General features: G+C 40.8%; 1 protein-coding gene across 3 annotated transcripts in view; it reads left to right on the top strand.

Moving 5' to 3' along the window:
• Window positions 1-21,030, top strand: part of pde1a (phosphodiesterase 1A, calmodulin-dependent) — a 63,415-nt gene that overhangs the window by 26,336 nt on the left and 16,049 nt on the right. The window contains exon 1 of one of the 3 annotated variants that reach the window (XM_010880097.4): window positions 6,368-6,682. The exons of the other annotated variants lie outside the window; for them this stretch is intronic. Within the exon in view, the coding sequence (XP_010878399.1) occupies window positions 6,630-6,682 (53 nt within the window). The 5' untranslated portion in view covers window positions 6,368-6,629. Of the gene's footprint in view, window positions 1-6,367; window positions 6,683-21,030 lie in introns of those variants that run through there. 3 annotated transcript variants of the gene reach the window in all.

Below are 21,030 nucleotides of genomic sequence, written 5' to 3'. Positions count from 1 at the left end.
CAATACAGAATCTTCTATTGTCTCCATACAGTATTTCCATGAAGTCTATGTTCCTGAACCAGCAGCAGCAGATGGTCTGGATGATCCACTGTGCTGTGGCGTTTCCTGGCAACTAGCTGTTCTATTCTCTCTTTGTTTTTTTTTCTTTCTTTCCTTTTCACACTCTCCAGTGATAGGCAGCTGTTAATGGGCAGCCAATTATTGTGAAGTGTTCTGTGGCCATGCTATTGAGGAATGTGATGTTCATTATGACAGTGGAAGTTATTACAGATGTTGGTTGTTCAGCTTTAATGTTGAATTCTTTGAACGTACACTGTGTGGTTGGCATGTTGCCGAACCGCTGATAACACGTCTGTCACCATCCATGTATTTTGCCCTCTGGAAAAAATGTCCACCCTTGGTTATGAATTTGGTATTTTTTAAAATGTATTTGCACACCTGTGATTTGTACTTTGTTGTACCCTCCTCTTGCCAATATAACAGCAATGAGATCACTGAGTTGTCACATAATTATGTTTGATAAGGCGGAAGAACACTTTGCTATGTGGAATCTAAGACCATTCGTCTATGCAGAATCTATACCAACAAGGTACCATGGGCCTTCAAAAGCTAAACAAAGTTGCGTATCCATCACTATACTTTAACGAGCTAATTGGGATCACTTGGGCTGGACTATCCTTCTTTTCATGCCAAACCTGTAACTTGGCTGAAGGAGTTGATGTGTCACCTCATATTTATACCCCAGTGAAACAGGAAGTTGTAGATGACCACTTAAGAGTGTTTTTAAGAGAAGATACTTAGATTTGGTTTATAAGAATCCCTAGGGGTGCCAAGAGTTGTGACACATTTCTGAGAAAAAAGAAATTTCGGGAAAATTCCAAAATAAATAATTTTTTAAACTCTGTAATTTTACAAGATGATGAACAACAATTAAGAATATTTCAATGCTTTTTTAAATCTCCAGTCATTTTAGATGGCAATGCATGTATGGAATCTATTGACCTTTTTTTGACATTATCCTTTACTTTTGACAGTATCCTTTACTTTGAAAGTTGGAAAGTTCTTCAAGGAAAAATGTCAAAGGGTATTGTGAAGAACTATTTATACTGTCAAAGGGTATTGTGAAGAACTATTTATACTTCTTACTCAAAGAAACACGAATAACCAACCCGTTCAAAAATCTACCCCAAAAGGTTCTTGAAATGGTTACTTGCAACTTCCAGGGGTTCCCCGCGGTTTCAGTGTGACAAGAAACATTTATTTTTAGAGGGTATTATGAAGAGATCTGCCGTTCTCCCTTTCTCTCTTGATTAGAGAAGACATCACCTTACAGCCAATTCTGCAACAGAATGAAAACGTTGCAATGCAATTACCAATTCCAATTCCCCCCATTCAGCCTGTGTCCCCTATCCTATACCACCTAAGGCTCCATCTGATGTTTTCAGCCAACAACCTAACATCAAGGGACGGTTGCATGTTTTTCAAATAGCTAGGCTACCCATTCAGCTTATTACCCTGTCTGTAGTCGTTTGGCCGACTTATTACATATTTCGTCTCTCTGTCGCCACAGTTCATTGGACGTTTATAGCTTGTACGAATAGCTGAAATGGCAACTTGGTGATTTTGTATTCATGTTAACATCAACACTTTTATTGTAGGTCAAAGTGTTCTGTTTCATTGTGGCTTTCTTAGTTGCGCGTCTGTCACTGTCTTTGAGGCCTTTTGTCGTGAGGTTGACTTACAGTACTGTGGAAGGATTAATATTACAGGGATCAGGATGAGAGCGCTCTGTTGTCTCTGTTGGAGAGTCACTATCAATTGTTTACCAGCGACACACTGAATCCCAGGGATGATTTGGTGTTTCTTGAAGCCGGTGAGTCGAAATAGTTGAAAGTCTCAATCCCTTCACATAGTGCTAAACTTCCTAACCCCACACAGGGCTTGACTTGGGCTTATCGTACATTAGACTATGTTCATCAAAATGTATTGTGTTAGTAAGTCTTGCCTTAAAAAAGGAACCGGAACGCTGTTTGCCTTGAATTAGAAGTACCGGAACGCGGTTCCGGCTCAAGTCAAGCACTGGCCCCACAGGCGTACACAGCCCATAACAACACAGGGCTAACAGCGTTGGGGTTTTGATGCATTGCCAGTTTTTAAATGACACAAACTGAAATGCGGTCAGAGCTGAATGCAGAGCTGGAGTAGAAGGAGTACATTTTTTCCACTTTCTGTCAGGGTAAGGAGGGAAAGACTAGACCATACACCACACCTGGGTTTTAATGCTATTTATCTTTTCATTATGTTCCCCTTTAGCTGGTCCACACAAAACATGAAACATGACAAAATATAGAAAACTAATAGACAAGATCAACTACACATTTAAAAAAAGAGCAGTAGCACTGAGAAAAAGCTGCATATTGCTATAAATCATTAGGTTGTATAAGTTGAAAAGGTCATGTTGAGTGGCATTGCCTCACTTTGCTAACTTTGTTGCTTGCCAGAATTACATTGCTACCGTCACACACGACCGCACCCATTTTTACTTAGCTATTCAAATGTAGAAAACCTAAATAACCTAAAATATTTCCCTCAACATAACCTGGCCCTAATGCCTAACCATAAACCTAACAAGTAATACTTAATTTTAATTGTAATTCCTTACCACCAATTAGAACTTTTGCTCTTAACATAACCCTTAAGCCAAAAAATTGACCTTTTCAATATGGGGTATTTCTTTCTGATATAATTGCAATTTGGGGTTATTTTTATAACCATAGTTAGGTTAGAAACATACAAGATTTGAATACTCACTCATATGATGGTTCTACAGTCTATTTGAGGCTTTCTATATAATAACCTTTTCATTATTTCTGTTTGAAGTGATTTATTTACACTTTCATTGATATTTATTGTTCAGTTGATACAAACATTAGATAATAGTGAATGTCTCTCTCACTTACTGTTTTATCTGTCTCATAACAGTAGATCAATACCCCCGCCACCGTTTCTGGGTTTTCAAAAAATATGAAAATAGCTGTTACTTGGCTTTTATTTGAGTCCTAAAACAAGCTGAGAAGATAATGTTTTGCGCTTAGGAAAAAAATAATGGAAAAAACATGGTAAAGCAATCATAATGGCACCCAAATATAACTCTGTATTCCATGCACCAAAGCCAACACTAATACAGGGCTGACCTAAGACCGGAGCTGAGCAGTAACAAAGATTCTACATGGCTCTGGGTTTCAAATATCAGAAACACTTACACACATTTACTATATAAATATTATCTATCTATCGATCAATCTATCGATCCATCTTTCTATCAACACAATAGCTGGTAGATAGAGAGAGAGTGAGAGAGAGAGAGAGCTAAGGTTAACCCTTTTTACTGTACTTCCAACATTACTTTGACTTCAGCTACCTCATCTTACTTACAATATGTTGCCTGTCCAAGCATTACATATGACCCCTGTCACAGATGAGAGCACAACATAGACATGCATATTCTTTTCTATAATAGTATAAAGGTGAGTAGTTAAACAGTTAACATTTTGGAGGGCTTTCACTGCTTTCAGAACCTTTCATGTTTCAGCTTTTCAAGTTTAGAAGAGTTCCACAAAGTCATTGTGCTGCCACTGCCAGTATGTATTTTCCAGTCTTTCATATTGAGCAGCAAACTGAGATTTTTAGTTTCTTTCCTCCCGGGCAGATGTGCTGAAAGTCCCAAAGAAACCTAACCCTACGCTGTTTCACAGTAACAATAGACTCTCATTAAATACCTAGCTAGCTAGTGCAAGGTTTGATTCTGGGTTCTAAGATTATGTGAACACTTGTATATTCTTGTCAAGTTTTCCCATGTGATATTCTGCCAGAGTGGGTACTGTCTGCGACAGCCCGATGTAGCCTGTGATATTGTGTCAGTTGCAGTCATTTTGTGCAGCCTTGTCAGTCAGCCAGTCAGCCCCCCCTGGCCAGAGAACAGTGTAGTGGTATTGTATCTCTCACTACCATCTGCCTCCTTTCCTTTTAAACAGCTTTCTTTTTCTTCTGCTTTCATCCAGTGTTTTCTCATGCTGAATCTGAGATCCAAGCTGCCCGGAAAATATCTTGTTAATGCTTGAATTGATACTTATTTCTTGCTACATAATGGTAATATGTTGTTTATAGAGAATGCTCCTAAGTTATGCACATTTATTAGAACTAAGTTATTGGGGTTAAAAATTCTATAAGTCTTGAAAATAGAATTGATTTAAGGACAGATTACTCAATATGTATTGTTTATGTTAGGTTTGCGTCTGTGTTCGTTTTCCAAAATGTTTATCAAACAAATGTTGGTTTCACAAACAAACTTTGAGTAGAGTTGAATATTTAACGAGTGACATAAAAAAGATTTTGTTCACTGCAGTGCATTTGTCACTGCCTTCATTTCTCAGAACAACAATAGACCGACGAGTTTCAGAAGAACTTTCTTTGTTTCTGACCATTTCGAGCCTGTAATTGAACCCACAAACGCTGATGCTAAAGATACTGAACTAGTCTAAAGATGGACAGTTGTATTGCTACTTTAATCAGCACAACAGTTTTCAGCTGTGCTAACATGGGTTTTCTAATGATCAATTAGCCTTTTAAAATAATAAACGTATACAATGTGCCATTGGAACACATGACTGATGTTTGCTGATAATAGGCCTGTACGCCTATGTAGATATTCCATTGAAAATCAGCCTATCCAACTACAATAGTCATTTACAACATTTACAATGTCTAGACTGTATTCCGAATCAATTTGATGTTATTTTAATGGACATAAAATGTGCTTTTCCTTCGAAATCAAGGACATTTCTAAGTGACCCCACACAGTAGTGTAAATATCGTGGTTGAATGTATGTAAATTGTAACATTTTGTTTGTTGGACCAAGGAATATTAGCTGTTGCTATGACATCAGCTAGTGGGTATCCAGGCTAATAAGAAATAAAGCCTGTCCCCTGTACTTTGATCTTGTGACCTGGGGCCACAGGCTTTGATTGAAAGTATTGCACTATGTAGTTAACAGGGTGGTTTTTAGGACACATTCCCAGTGTTGGTGATGTTTATCATTAGTTTCCTTCAGCTCAGTTGGGGTGAAAAAGTATCATAGCTTCACAGAAGTTAAACAAGCCAATCTCCTGTTGATTAAAGCATGGCAGGACTCTGCTTCTAACCCCTCGTTGGTCCCCCTACACATTCACGCCCACAGGAACAGCATCCTAGCAGAATGAAAAGGAGGTTGTGTGTTAATGACCATGTCTTCATATTCAGCCTCTATCATCATGCATTTGTTTTCAGAACATTCGCTTAACAACGTGTAGGAAATATTCCGCTCAAACAGATTGAAGTCGAGACAGCAGGCTCCGAAACATTCGGTTTTTCTGTTCCATTATCGTGACAAAGTTCGCTGATTGAGGCGCTTGCTGCTGGGCTTCTAAATCTCTGCAGTTGGGGGTGCTGTTCTGTATGGTAGCAGTCTTTCTCAAACCCAGGTCTGCGTACCGGTGCGTGCACATGGAGAGTTGCCTTGGACATGCCCCTTGTGAACAAGTCATGCTGATTTCAGTGCTGTTTAGTTCATAGTTTGGTGAGTAACTTCTGGTTTGAGCTATTTGGTATTTGGCACATTTGTGGAACTATCTATTTTCCTTGTACTTGTTGGAGCTGTTAGTTATTGGGTTGTAAAAGATATGACTCCCAAGAACAACACAACCTGCAGGGCACATTAACAGGAACCACTTGATGAACTTCCCTGACGTATTCATGAACTTCCCAATTCCATTCTGATACGTTTCATTCACTACAAACCAAAGGCTCAAATACTCCAGACTGAAATTTGGTTTACTTAATTAGATGTGTGTATGTTAGATTGAGATGGCAGTTGCGTAAAGGCCAAATTCAGAAGTCTCGTCACTGTAATTGTTTCTGATACAGTACTTTGAATACATTATGTCCTATGAAATATATGTTAAGGATGAATAAAAAGCAAAGGTCAAGAATGTTTTACCCAAGAGGAAGAAAGACATGCTTTTCCAGTCCCTAGCATATGTTTGAGAATGGCTGGACCAGCAAACATGCACAAACATAGAATAACATACACACACACACACACACACACACACATACACATTGACTTTTAGAGGCGTGGCAGAATGTGAGTGTGTCTTCCTGCGCGTGTATTTCTACGTCAAGCCGAGCCCCTTTCTCCCATGGCTCACTCCTCTTTCAGTTCCAGAGTAGAAAAGCAACACTGTGAGGTGGCCTCTACGGCCTTTCTTACTGGGCTCTCAGAGAGCAAGAGAGAAAAGTGCGAGAGTGAGAGAGAGAGAGAGAGAGAGAGAGAGAGAGAGAGAGAGAGAGAGAGACTGAGGCAGAAAGGGTAACTGGTTGAGGGAGGGGGAAAGAGAGTTAAGTAGAGAGAGAGCTGATAGAGGTAGAGCCAGGACAATAACTAAGGGAACAAGGAGGGACCAGGCAGGACCGGTTGTCCCAGTCCCAGAGCAGTTCACCGTGAGGAGAGGAGCAGCTGGGGCCAGCCCAGTCCCACACAGAGCTCCCTGCTCCCATCCCCGACACAGCCCAGTCTGGACTCACACTTTAAATGGAAGAGTATGTTACCATCAAGAGGAAACTTCTCCATAGACCCGTCTTCAGGTAAGAAGAAAAGAGCAACCGTCCATCCAAAGGAAACCACGACTACTCTACTATGTTGCTCCTCCTACCTGCCTGTCCTCCCTGGGCTGTGGAGAGTGCAGGATAATGGTAACCTCCAGCAAGGTCTCTGCCTCTCTTCCTTGTCCTGCTGTTCCACCTTCCTATTGTTCCTGCCTGATCATCCGTTACGTTGGCATAATCAGAGTCTTATTTCATGGCTTGATGATAATTCCCAGTCCTCTCTCGCTTTCGCTTTTAACGCTCACCCCGAATGTATGTGTGTATGTGTGTTTGTCTGAGTGTGTGTGTGTGTGTGTGCGTGTGTGTGTGTGCGCAACATAGTAGGAAGTACTGAATAATGTCTGTTCTCTGTTTTGGTTATTACGGTCATTAGAAGCAGAACATGGTGGCATGGAACATTGGCCCGGGCGGTTGTTACAAGCAGGTAGATTATAGCTTCTTAGCATGTAAAACATGAGGGACAGAGAGCTGTTAAAGAGATACAGCCTGGCAACAGGTTCCCCGGCGCTCTTACAGTAAGCCCGGTTACATCAATATTTATCAGATACTTCCCTTCAGGAACTGCTGTTTTAAAGATGTTTTAAAGTGCTTGTTTTTCAAGGGGCAGGAGTTGTATTCACATTGTCAAGAGTTCATCTGCGTTGAGTCTGACGGAGACTGAAAGAAATTCTAGGGGACTGCATCTAGTTGGCCAGTTTATAGACTGCTGTTTTCTCAGGACCATTATGATAAGACTTTTCATATTGTTTGGAATGGATGCTTTTGTTCTGGATTAAGAACATGTCGTAGTACTCCGACTGCACCACATCAAAGATATGTTGGTCTTTAAACAATCATTTGAGTGGGATTGTTGGGATGTTTCTGGTAAAGTTTAGGTATCGAATTCTCTGAGCTCGTAAGTTGTCTATTCTCCTATTTTTACATCATGGTAATAGCAAAAACTATGTCTTGTGTTTTTTTTTTATTTGAACCCATCCTGAGTAAGGAGGGGGGGAATGCTTTCCAGGCTTTACAAAACTGCTAGGAAGACGGTCTCCATGGAAAACCTGTTTTTCGACACACATCGACACACATACACTGTCGTTTTATGGTCCTCCACGAGAAGAGTGAAACAAGACACACACGTACTCTCTCTGAGCAAAGTAAAATCTCTAGACTGGTCTCCAAAGAGGAAATGAGGCACGACGTATCTTCTGTTTATAACAACCGACATCCCAGGCTGCACTTCAACTCCCACTGGATAGACAGAGAGAAGAGGGACCAGAGGGGCCACATGACATCTGTACTGCATCATCTTGGCCAACTATTTCTGAGTCCCAATTGGCACCCTATTCCCAATATAATATAGACTAGTTGACCAGAGCCTAGGACCATAAACTATATAAAGCCCTCTATGTGGGCCCTGGTTAAAAGTAATGTACTATTTAGGGAATAGGTTACTATTTGGGACTCAGCCCTGATAAATAAATAACATGACATTTACTGAGGGACCAGAGGGACCAAACACACAAGTTGGTCAGGATGCCCACACACACTTGAAATACTTTATTTAGATGTACAAGTAAAATGTATATTTAAAGAAGGATTCAGAAATCTCTTATTTCCTTGTACGTATGGACAGGCAAAGGGACAGAGATTGGCCCCTTCTCCGAACAACTGTGCTACTCCCCACAGCTGAAACACAACAGACCACTGCTAGGCCTTTGTCTTTGGCAGATCAGCAATCAGGAGGCCACACACTGCACCACACTCCACTACGTATCTCAGATGTCCTGCATGTTGTTTCCCCAGTGGATATCTTTAGAATCACCTTAGCAGCTAACCAGAGAAACAATGCGAACATCTTAAAGTCCTGATTTTATAACTCAGGGTGTAAAACTTTAAACTCGCCTTAACAGTGGAGCAGACTGAAAGCCCACAACACTGAAGCCCAGCAGGTTGGCCACAGGGGTCAGAGGAATCTTCCAGAATTAGCGAGGCACTGGCTTTCTCCCTAACTGTCACAGCATCACAGGTTGGCATGTTCAACGGGATAGTCTGGTTGCAAAAGAATAACACTATACAGTCTGAACACGCAAACACACATATTTTCAGCTCAGGGAGTTAACGCCATGCGTCGGGTGAAGGATTAAGGCTACAAACTAGATCCTGAACAGTAATGTTCTTTATTTCTCTGGAACCTTTCATGGGCTACAATATGCACACTGACAAACAGATATTGAATGGTCATTTCTTTCTTTCACCTTTCTTTTACCTTTATTTATACAAAGAAATCCTATGAGACCACTGTCTCTTTTACAGCTGATCCCTGTATTACAACAATAAAAACACATACAAAATGGAAATTAAGAAACATCTGACAGTTGACAACAAAAATATATTTTATAAGAATTTTAAAATGTCTTATAGGCACTAAAACATTTAACTTAAGATCACTCTGAATGGCATTCCATGAGTTTGGTTCAAAATATTCACAAGCAGCTCTACCCAGTTACACTGAACAAAATTATCATGAGCTGAACTCAAAGATCTAAGACTTTCTCTATGTACACAAAAGGCCTATTTCTCTCAAATATTGTTCACAAATCTGTCTATCAATCAATCAATCAAAATTTATTTATAAAGCGCTTTTTACAACAGCAGTTGTCACAAAGTGCTTTACAGAGACACCCGGCCTTAAACCCCAAGGAGCAAACAACAGTAGTGTTGAATTTCAGTGGCTAGGAAAAACTCCCTAAGAAGGTCGAATTTTAGGAAGAAACCTAGAGAGGACCCAGGCTCAGAGGGGTGACCAGTCCTCTTCTGGCTGTGCCGGGTGAGATATTAAGAGTCCAATTGGAATAATAAATAAATTTCTCTTGGCTAAATCCAGAGTATATTTGATTTTAGACTAGGTCAGAAGTATGACCAGGTGGACAAGGACAGGAACAGCAACGGTCCCCCCAAACCAGGTAATCCGCAGGTGTGGACCAGGACCTCATCTCCTTCTAAAATTTAAAATTGGAGGAAACTGAGAAAAGTTAGTAGTACATCCCTCATGTCCCCCAGCACAATAATATAGCAGCGTAACACCTTGGAAACTGAGACGGGGGGGTCCGGTGACACTGTGGCCCTACCCGGGGGAGGCCCCGGACAGGGCCCAACAGGCAGGAAATCAATCCAACCACATTGCCAGGCATCAACCAAAGGGACACCCACCAACCGCAACCCCCCTGAATGAGGGCCGAGTATTGCTAGTAGCGTACAGCCCAACTGCACAAGTGCGCAATAGAGAATCAACAACAAGCCAGTGACTCTTCCCCGAAGGGCATTGGAGGGAGGGCATCCCAGTGGCGACGAGAGCCCACCTGGCAAGACAGCAAGGGTGGACAGTATCAAGCCTACTGGTCACCTTCACGCCCCCGGGCCAGGCTACACCTAATTATAAACCGTGCTGTAGAGATGAGTTTTTAGTAGACACTTGAAAGTTTGCACTTTTTAGTAGACACTTGAAAGAAGTGCTCACTAAATCTGTCTTAGTGAGCACTTCTCCTTTGCCGAGATAATCCATCCACCACACAGGTGTGCCATATCAAGATGTTGATTAGACAGCATGATTATTGCACAGGTGTGCCTTAGGATGGCCACAATAAGAGGCCACTCTAAAATGTGCAGTTTCACTTTATTGGGGGGGTCCGAAAACCAGTCAGTATCTGGTGTGACCATCATTTGTCTCACGCAGTGCAACACATCTCCTTCGCATAGAGTTGATCAGGTTGTTGATTGTGGCCTGTGGAATGTTGGTCCACTCCTCTTCAATGGCTGTGCGAAGTTGCTGGATATTGGCAGGACTTGGAACACGCTGTCGTATACGCCGATCCAGAGCATCCCAAACATGCTCAATGGGTGACATGTGATTATGCTGGCCATGCAAGAACTGGGATGTTTTCAGCTTCCAGGAGTTGTGTACAGATCCTTGCAACATGGGGCCGTGCATTATCATGCTGCAACATGAGGTGATGGTCATGGATGAATGGCACAACAATGAGCTTCAGTATCTCGTCACGGTATCTCTGTGCATTCAAAATGCCATCAATAAAATGCACCTGTGTTCGTTGTCCATAACAGACGCCTGCCCATACCATAACCCCACCGCCACCATGGGCCACTCGATCCAGCAAACCGCTCACCCACACAACGCCATCTGCCCTGTACAGTGAAAACCGGGATTCATCTGTGAAGAGAACACCTCTCCAAAGTGCCAGACGCCATCGAATGTGAGCATTTGCCCACTAAAGTCGGTTACCACGACGAACTGCAGTCAGGTCAAGACCCCGATGAGGACGACGAGCATGCAGATGTGCTAACACAGATTTAGACAGATTTGTGAACAGTATTTGTGAGAAATAGACCTTTTGTGTACATAGAGAAAGTCTTAGATCTTTGAGTTCAGCTCATGATAAATGAGGAACTCCTTTGTGGACTACAAGGGGCAAGTGTCCTTGGCCAGTCCCAATGAAGACAGCTTTTTCAATAAGTTTGAGATGTATTGTATCAAACGCCATCGGCAAGTTAACAGACAGAACAACACAGTTTAATTTCTCATCTAAGGCTTTGACAATATTATTTACAAACAGTGTAGTTACTGTGCCCAGATCCAGATTGAAATCTGTTCGAAAAGCAATTTTCTGATAAAAACGAAGGTAACTGTTTATTTATAAATGCCTCCAGGGTAAATGATAATTTACAGATGAGGGCAACAGTTATCAAGGACACTACTGTCCCCAGCCTTGTGCAGTGGGAGCACATGAGCAGTTTTCCAGACTTTAGGAATAACCAAATAACTTAATGTTGGATTAAATATATGCATTAAAGCTCCGAGATAATTAGAGCAGCACTAACCACTAAGCCTGAATCTAGCATATCAGCCCCTGTGATTTTTCTCTAAAACTAGCAATGAATCCAGGACCTCTTTTTCAGTAAACCTACTCTGACGCTTAAAATCAGTGTCCCTGCAAAATTACTTGATTTTCATGTATTCCTCCTATCATTTTGTATCTATTATTACGAGTAGGTATAGAGGTTTCTTTTCTCCAAAAAAGATCACCTACTGCAATAGTGGCAAATAAAGTCATCACCAATTGTATTTTGATCAGTAATGTATATAGAGTCCAACACGATCTGTTGTGGCAGTGTGGTGGTGGCACTTTTCTGTTCAGAATTTTCTGTTCTTATTTCTAGCCCTTTTATTAGTGGCATGCTTATCTGCTATTGAGGTAAAACACTGGTGATATACTGTAGTGCTACAGTACATTTTGTTAAGATCACTTTGCTAGAGATCTTGCAAAAAACTTGTCCACAACAATTCTTATTGCATACATTGGGGAATGGTTGCTGATATCAAGCGGAAATACACTGCTTACCATAAATCTTTCTTGAACAATTGTCAATATATAGTCAATCAATGTAGAGTTGGCTTGGTGATTTGTTGGCTTGGTGATTAGTTGGGTTAAGTTTAGGCCAGCACAGAACTCGTTCATACAATCTCCTTCCTGTGATTCCGAGTCTAGGTTAAAATCACCAATGATAATCACTTCATTTCATATGAATGTGGCCAGTTGGTCCATTAGGTGATTTAGCATACCTCTCTTGGCAGATGCTAAGCAATATAATCCACTATTACAATTGTTTCCTAATTTAATGCTCAAGGCTAGCATTCAAGTTTTGTATGAACACAGACAGACTTAAGAAGTTAAAGATGATTTATTTGTAAAAATGGCCATGTCTCCACCTTTTCCTAACCTATCTGCTCTAAATACATTGTACCCACCAAGTGCAATTTCTGCATCATTGTTCTCTTTGATAATCAAGTTTCAGATAAAATAAATAAGTCTGGATTGGACTGAGATATCAATATCTTAATAACATTCATCCTCGACAATAAACTGTGTATATTTAGCTGTAAAAACCCAAGATCCTCGTGTTTTTTATTATTGTCCACATATACAGGATTACTTGTGGAGTTGGTTGATTTGGCCAGTCACTTCCTTTAAGGCAACCCTGTATTGTTGAGATTTAATCCTGGCACCCAGATGATTTAGGTGGATACCATCTGCCTTATATGAATTTTGCTGCCAGAAAATATAGAAATGGTATATACAGTAGGGAGAACAAGAATTTGATACACTCCCGATTTTGAAGGTTTTCCTACTTACAAAGCATGTAGAGGTCTGTCATTTTTATTATAGGTACACTTCAACTGTGAGAGACGGAATCTAAAACAAAAATCCCGAAAATCACATTGTATGATTTTTAAATAATGAATTTGCATTTTATTGCATGACATAAGTATTTGATCACCTACCAACCATTAAGAATTCTGTCTCTCACAGACCTGTTAATTTTTCTTTAAAAAGCCCTCTTGTTCTCCACTCATTACCTGTATTAACTGCATCTGTTTGAACTCGTTGCCTGTATAAAAGACACCTGTCCACACACTCAATCAAACAGACTCCAACCTCTCCACAATGGCCAAGACCAGAGAGCTGGCCTAGCCAGTCTCCAGACCTGAACCTAATAGAAAATCTTTGGAGGGAGCTGAAAGTCCGTATTGCCCAGCGACAGCCCCGAAACCTGAAGGACCTGGAGAAGGTATGGAGGAGTGGGCCAAAATCCCTGCTGCAGTGTGTGCAAACCTGGTCAAGAACTACAGGAAACGTATGATCTCTGTAATTACAAACAAAGGTTTCTGTACTAAATATGAAGTTCTGCTTTTCTGATGTATCAAATACTTGTCATGCAATAAAATGCCAATTAATTACTTAAAAATCATACAATGTGATCTTCTGAATTTTTGTTTTAGATTCCGTCACTCACAGTTGAATAGTACCTATGATAAAAATTACAGACTTCTACATGCTTTGTAAGAGGGAAAACCTGCCAAATCGGCAGTGTATCAAATACTTGTTCTCCCTACTGTAGAAGTTTGGGTAACTACAAACATTTGCAGTAATCCTGCAACTAGTTATGAAACTCTAGGTTCCTGATGAAATGTTAAATCCCGTAATCAGGCTTGGTTCTCAAACAAATTAAATAACAATTAAATAAAAAGAAAGGGCTGGGGCAAATTGGCATAGTCTTTTGCCACTTGCGGATAGTTAGTATGCAGCCCCCCCCCCCCCCCCCCCCCAAACACACACAAACACAGTGTAACTGCATGTTTGGACTGAATACTGGGGTATTGAGTTCAGAATTAGAAAAAACCGTCCAGGAGACATTATCGAAAAAACCAAGACAGTTGATTAACTTGAAACTGCTTTCTCAGAACAATAAAAATAAAATTGGTCCAGGCAAATCTTCTAATCACACTTTGTTGCAAAACAATCATTTTATTGAATTGTGTTTGTTATGAATTCCTGCATTTAGCCATAGCAGAGGCTAAAATCACTCTTTGGAGATTGGAACTACAATACTGAGCAAATCATTTTACTTTATGGTTTGTAAAGTTCAGTTCAAACTCAAGTTGAAAGGGTCATGGTTCATATCTGTACTAAAGTTAGCATGCATAAAGCATATTATATAATACTCTGTTATTGTGTAAAAACTGGCTGGTATTCCCAAAACTTCCCTCTCATTTTAAATAAAATAACGATGGATATTGGGAATGTATATTATTAAAGTAGTAAATGGTACAGAAGCAGACTTCTGGCCTCATGCTCCCGCTGCCATTTGTGTTTCCTTGTCCGTCTCAGCAGTTTACTGTGTGATTTGTAACTGTTGGACAGCTGCATTGTTTGTTAGCACCATAGGAAATGATACGTGTTCCTCACAATGTTTTAGAATCACATTGCTTCTGTTTAAAGTACTGATGCAGTGGATACTTTGGGGTTGCTTGTGAAATATCGGTCACATACATGAAGCTCCCTGTCTGTCTCAAAGTGTTACAGTTTGATCATCGCCGTTAGTCGATCTGTCATGCCTGCGCGCCTGTGTGCCTGTGTGCGTTGTCTGGTGTGTGGAGTGTGTTATGAAAACGCCTGTCCCACCGTTACATGACCTCAAACCAGTTGCATCAAAGATGGTTACAGATGGTTTTAAGTTGAAAAAGAGAGAGAGAGCAAGAGGCCTTTGACACTCCCTCCGGAGAGAGAATCATCTGTTTTTCATATGGCTTTGTGTGTGTGTGTGTGTGTGTGTGTGTGTTTGTTTCAACTTTGGAACCGATTTTCTGTCCAGCCCTCAGAAAAGTGAACTGTTATGTTGACAGGAAGGGGATCCATGGTTGTGGATAAGTGGAACAGTGTACAGGACAGTAGAGAATCACAACCTCAGTGTATCTTCAGTTCAGTTACAGTATATTTCTCTTGTCAGTCTTTCAGGTCCTCTGTACCAATGTGTTAATCTTGTTGATGTCACTTTCTACAACATATATTTATTTCCAGTAATGTTTTTGAATCAGTGTAAAATCAACATAGGGCATTAATAATAAGTTTAAAACAAAAATCTAAATTAAACCTCATTAAAAACGTCCTCCTATCATTTACGTTCTGTAGGTCCTTTAAAGGAGAGATAAAGACATAGAGCTTGTTTGCAGTATATTGCATAACATTTTCCAAGACATCGAACAAGCCTCAGGATGCTAGATCATTTAGTTGTGTTAACTTGCAGATATCAATAGTTCAAGACAACCGAGATGGGGCCTTCCAAGGAGCCACGTATTTGATGGAGCCCTCACAGAGTTTTGCGAGTATGAAGGAAGTGCTGTGGAAACTTTATCAAGTTACTGTACACAAATACCCCTAGATTTCCCTGCGATTGACGTCCATAGTCCTGCATGGTGCAACTCGAATGTGTCGGTGTAAATTCAGACACTATGGAAAAGGTTATGCAGACCAAAGTAAGTCTATCTAGCTTCTCATTCTCTCTTTGGTAATGTAAACAAGCCCATAGACATAGAGAAAGAGAGTGCAAGACAGGCGGAAGGCGGAGAGATTGCAACAAAGAAAGAAACCAAAAGAAATAACGAGGCTGAGAGACTGAGAGTCAGACAGAGTGAGATAGAGAGAAAAGGCAGATTAATCGGGATGTACTGTATACCAAAGTGTTTTAGATAAATGTAATGATGTCATCCACATCCATGACCTCACCAGTCAGCAGGGACCTCCTATTGCAGCCAGTTTAATCAGTAACAAGCCCTCCCATCACATGTTGGTAATGTGGAACCCAAAAGAACACAACATGCAGATGACAGCCCCAGAGCTGATAGAGGGAATGGAGGAAGGAGAAGAAGAGGATGATAACAGATGGCATCATTCTAAACCAAATAAGTTACACTAGGCACAGAGTCTGTCCTTACAACATAATGATAATTCATGAATATGCAACGAAGGCCTGTTAATTAAACGGGCTAATTTCCCTTTCACTAATGTAGAGCACATCACTGTATGATGTAGTCTGTGTCCTACTCACGTCTCTACTCTAGCTCCATGTCTCTTGAAGAGTTAAATCTGGTCTTGGTTTTTCCTTAGTTGAAACTTCTATTTTAGATCTTTGTCGCAACGTTCACTGGATGACAATCCGATGGCCCACAGTTGTGAAACCAGCTTCTGCCTGATGATGAAAAAACATCTGAAATGTTACCTCTTTAAAGAGTATCAGAAATAAAACAGGTTGTCTTACTTAGCTATCTTTAGACGCATGCTCTGGATAAGTGTGTCTACTAAATTAAGAAATTGTTAAATGTATGGCTAAACTTACATTTACGGGTGGAGGATAAAACACAGAACTGTTGCTGGCCCCGAGAAGCTGAAAGCCTTCTGTTTGTGTGCTATGGTCATCCCAAATACTGCTTAGAAAGAAGGATTGTGTGTCTGTCTGTTCTGGCCAACTGACATTATAACAGACATGAAACCAATAAATGCCTTAAGTGGTAACCCAAGAGACCAGTTTACAATTCAGAAGAAAACATTGGCGTATTTTACAGGTGATATTATCTAAAGTGGGTTCATTAAGCAACAAAGAAAATGCCGGTTTTTCAGAATGAACTTGCTATACCACAGTAACATGTTTGTGTCAGCATGGCATCTTTGTGTCTCTCTGTCCATGCTGAAACATAAATCAAACTATTAAAAATAAAACGTCAATCAATCAATACATGGATTGGACTGGATTGGATTGATTGATTAAACCTGGTCTCATCAGAATATGTAAAAACAGTGACACTGAACTACTCTTTCTATGTAAGTATATGTCACATGGGCTAATGCTGTAAGGTCAGAGAACACAAAATAAATATGTAAATTATGTTTTACCTTCATATAGCCAATGGCTATGAAAAATATAATATGTATATATGTCCATGCCTGAAAATACCCATCTCCACTATCAGGGCAATAAGTCATTTAAATCAACTAAAGCTGTTGTAAAGCGGCCTGGAAAAGGACCCTAGAGTATTTTGCTTCCACAAGTTACCAGAGGCATGGTTTGAGAGATAAAACATTCTCTAAGGATCACAGTTGAAGAATTGCAGAAGTTGTTGGAATCTTGGGGGCAAAAAAGTCTCTAAAACTACAAGTAAAGTTACTTCCATGTCAACAAACTACTTGGACATTTTGCCAGAAGTAATTATCTTTGATTCTCCTGAGCCTGATGGAAATTGCTGTGAAGAAAAAAAGGCCAAAATCACAAATTGGACCGCTAGGAAATGGGGGTAGGGGAACCTTTTACCAATTCCTGCTAATAGACATTTCTTCAGACTTCCAAGGGAGGCATGAAAATGATTTGGTTTGCAGGTATGGCTGTTCAAAATGGCTTTTCTACATCACTTGCTATGAATTGCGTTCATCTGCAATGATTTCCCCTGGTCCTGTGAACACATTGGGGTTGAATGGTGCCAGTTAGAAGGCCTGCAGGTCTGTAGAAAGCAGAAATCAGCTCCAGTCTTTCAGTCCCTTCCTTCACTGACTGCAGGGGTACTCAAATGCTATTACATTTCCAAGGCTGTAAAGGTCCAGATGGATGTTGTCATTTATCACCATAGTAACCAACTACCACCTTTCATTCTACTCTTTCCATGGGGTAAAGAAAGTGTTCCAAGTCTTATGTGTTTCTCTATATGATACCAAACTTTATTAACTACGTTCTGGATTCTTATCCTGGCTGTGGGGCACCTATTTAGTATAGGGTCTATATGTTGACCAATAGGTCAAACACACAGCCAGATGGGTTTCTGTCACTGGACTTTGTCAGTGGTCCCACAAACACATTTGAGTTTAACAGACCCAATGTCATTCTGGCCTGAAGGTCTATAGAAAGCAGAAAGCAGTCCAATGCTCAGACCAGCGCTGACACAATGAAGAACCATTCTCACCAGAAGTGTTATAGGCAAGAGAACAGCCCGTTTTAAGAGCTCAAGCGTCTGAACTGGAAAGCCACCAAGATTGCTGGATTCAGTTTATTGTCATTATGAGAGAGCCTGTAATGATGAGCCAGACTCACCAGCTTTCCAGAGTTGGTTTTGTTTTTCTTATACAGCTCATTTTACGGAGCGAGGGACAAGATAACAGTCCACAATCAACAACACCAATACAAAGTTTAAGATAAGTCATTCTGAATCAGTCAGTTTATATGCATCATACATGACACAACACAGTAATATTCTGTCCTGGTAATAGCCAGTAGATTTTGTGTGGAATTTATGTATTCTATCACTATATATTGTCTATGGCAGAACGATTACATGTTTTGAGTGTGTGCATTTGCAATTAAAGGTGAAAGTTATTGTTATTGCTATCATTGTCGTCTTGTTTACAATCCCAGTAATCTTGGGAATTAGTTTAATGAGGAGCCAGCAAATATAGCAAGAGAGTCTGTGTTCCAAATTACACACAAATTACACTATTATTCCTTGTATAACATAGTGCACTACTTTTGTGCTCCATGGGAGCTGATCAAAAGTAGTGCACGTAAATAGGGAGAAGGGTGTCATGTTTCCAGGATTGTTTAGCCACCTGAAAGCACTGTTGTGTAGTTTTTATACACCTGTGGTACCATTAGGCTACAGATCAGCTTGTTTGGCAGAATAAATGACGCATAAAACAGTTCCAGAGCGTAGTCACACAACAGGATCCCAGTAGCTTGGCCCCTTTTTCTTTTTTCATACTTGAAGGGGATAGGTATTTTCTTTCCTACAGAGTAGTTATCTACCGCTGTTTCTAGGAGTTGGATCGTTATGGGGTTGTAAATTATTCCTCTGGGTGCCATCTTGAGGAAGGAGGAATGTTGGATCAGTCCGTTTGAGAGGTTGGCACAGCAGGCAGCAGGGCAGAGCAACTTGCTCCAGTCCCAACCCCAGCCCTGTCACTGTGCCCTCTGGGACCCCAGTCTGGGCCTCCGTGACGGCAGCAGCCCCCTCCAGGGAGAAGGCCACATCTAACTCATGGGAAAATACTCTCCTTCCTTAGGGACAGACTATTAACAGGGTGAACTATCACAGTGACTTCCCATCAAACCACAACGTATGTCTGACCACTTCATCTCAGTGTTGACTATGCAATGCCCATAGAAAGACTGAACGAAACGTAAAACACATTTGTTGCAACCCAAATATTGTGGAGCTGGCAGGGATCTCCACAGGGTGATCGTGCCTGTTTGAAGACTGTCATCCGTGTGTCTTGGAGCAGCAGGGCTGGAAGGGTGTTGTCCCCGAGGATGGAGTCGGAAAACATCTCCACTCTGGAGCGAGGTCTGACGTGTCTAGGCGGATGTTACTGATATCAGACAAAGCCTATTTTTATATTTTTCGGATTCATTGTCATTTTAATTATAAAGGAAACCCCACACGGTTTTCCGGTGCTGCATATTGTACTGTAGAGAATGTTATGATGAAAACGATGGTGCTGGTTTTAGAAGAACCCTCTAGTGAATGTACAGTAGTGGTTATTGTAAAATAATATAAAATATAAGTCAACACTTGAAGTTATATTGTCATTATACTGTATTGAGCAATATACACTCACCTAAAGGATTATTAGGAACACCATACTAATACTGTGTTTGACCCCCTTTCGCCTTCAGAACTGCCTTAATTCTACATGGCATTGATACGACAAGGTGCTGAAAGCATTCTTTAGAAATGTTGGCCCATTTTGATAGGATAGCATCTTGCAGTTGATGGAGATTTGTGGGATGCACATCCAGGGCACGAAGATGCTCTATTGGGTTGAGATCTGGTGACTGTGGGGGCCATTTCAGTACAGTGAACTCATAGTCATGTTCAAGAAACCAATTTGAAATGATTCGAGCTTTGTGACATGGTGCATTATCCTGCTGGAAGTAGCCATCAGAGGATGGTGGTCATAAAGGGATGGACATGGTCAGAAACAATGCTCAGGTAGGATTTGGCATTTAAACGATGCCCAATTGGGGCCTAAAATGTGCCAAGAAAACACCCCCCACACCATTACACCACCACCACCAGCCTACACAGTGGTAACAAGGCATGATGGATCCATGTTCTCATTCTGTTTACGCCAAATTCTGACTCTACCATCTGAATGTCTCAACAGAAATCGAGACTCATCAGACCAGGCAACATTCTTCCAGTCTTCAACTGTCCAATTTTGGTGAGCTCGTGCAAATTGTAGCCTCTTTTTCCTATTTGTAGTGGAGATGAGTGGTACCCGGTGGGGTCTTCTGCTAGTGTAGCCCATCCGCCTCAAGGTTGTGCATGTTGTGGCTTCACAAATGTTTGCTGCATACCTCGGTTGTAACGAGTGGTTATTTCAGTCAAAGTTGCTCTTCTATCAGCTTGAATCAGTCGGCCCATTCTCCTCTGACCTCTAACATCAACAAGGCATTTTCGCCCACAGGACTGCCGCATACTGGATGTTTTTCCCTTTTCACACCATTCTTTGTAAACTCTAGAAATGGTTGTGTGTGAAAATCCCAGTAACTGAGCAGATTGTGAAATACTCAGAGCGGCCCGTCTGGCACCAACAACCATGTCACGCTCAAAATTGCTTAAATCACCTTTCTTTCCCATTCTGACATTCAGTTTGGAGTTCAGGAGATTGTCTTGACCAGGACCACACCCCTAAATGCATTGAAGCAACGGCCATGTGATTGGTTGATTAGATAATTGCATTAATGAGAAATTGAACAGGTGTTCCTAATAATCCTTTAGGTGAGTGTAAGTCTTGGACAGTATAGTTAAGGCAAATAGCATACTCTATATAGAGCACTACTTTAGACCAGGGCCCTTAGCCTGCAGTCAATTATTCTGCACTATGTAGGGAATAAGGTGTAATTTGTGATGCACACTTTGTGATCGTTTATAACATCGTTATTAT

The sequence above is a fragment of the Esox lucius genome, chromosome 16 (genome assembly GCF_011004845.1).
Source record: "Esox lucius isolate fEsoLuc1 chromosome 16, fEsoLuc1.pri, whole genome shotgun sequence".
NCBI lineage: Eukaryota > Metazoa > Chordata > Actinopteri > Esociformes > Esocidae > Esox > Esox lucius.
The sequence above is the reverse complement of the archived record's forward strand: the minus strand, read 5'-3'. Positions and strand labels throughout refer to the sequence as shown.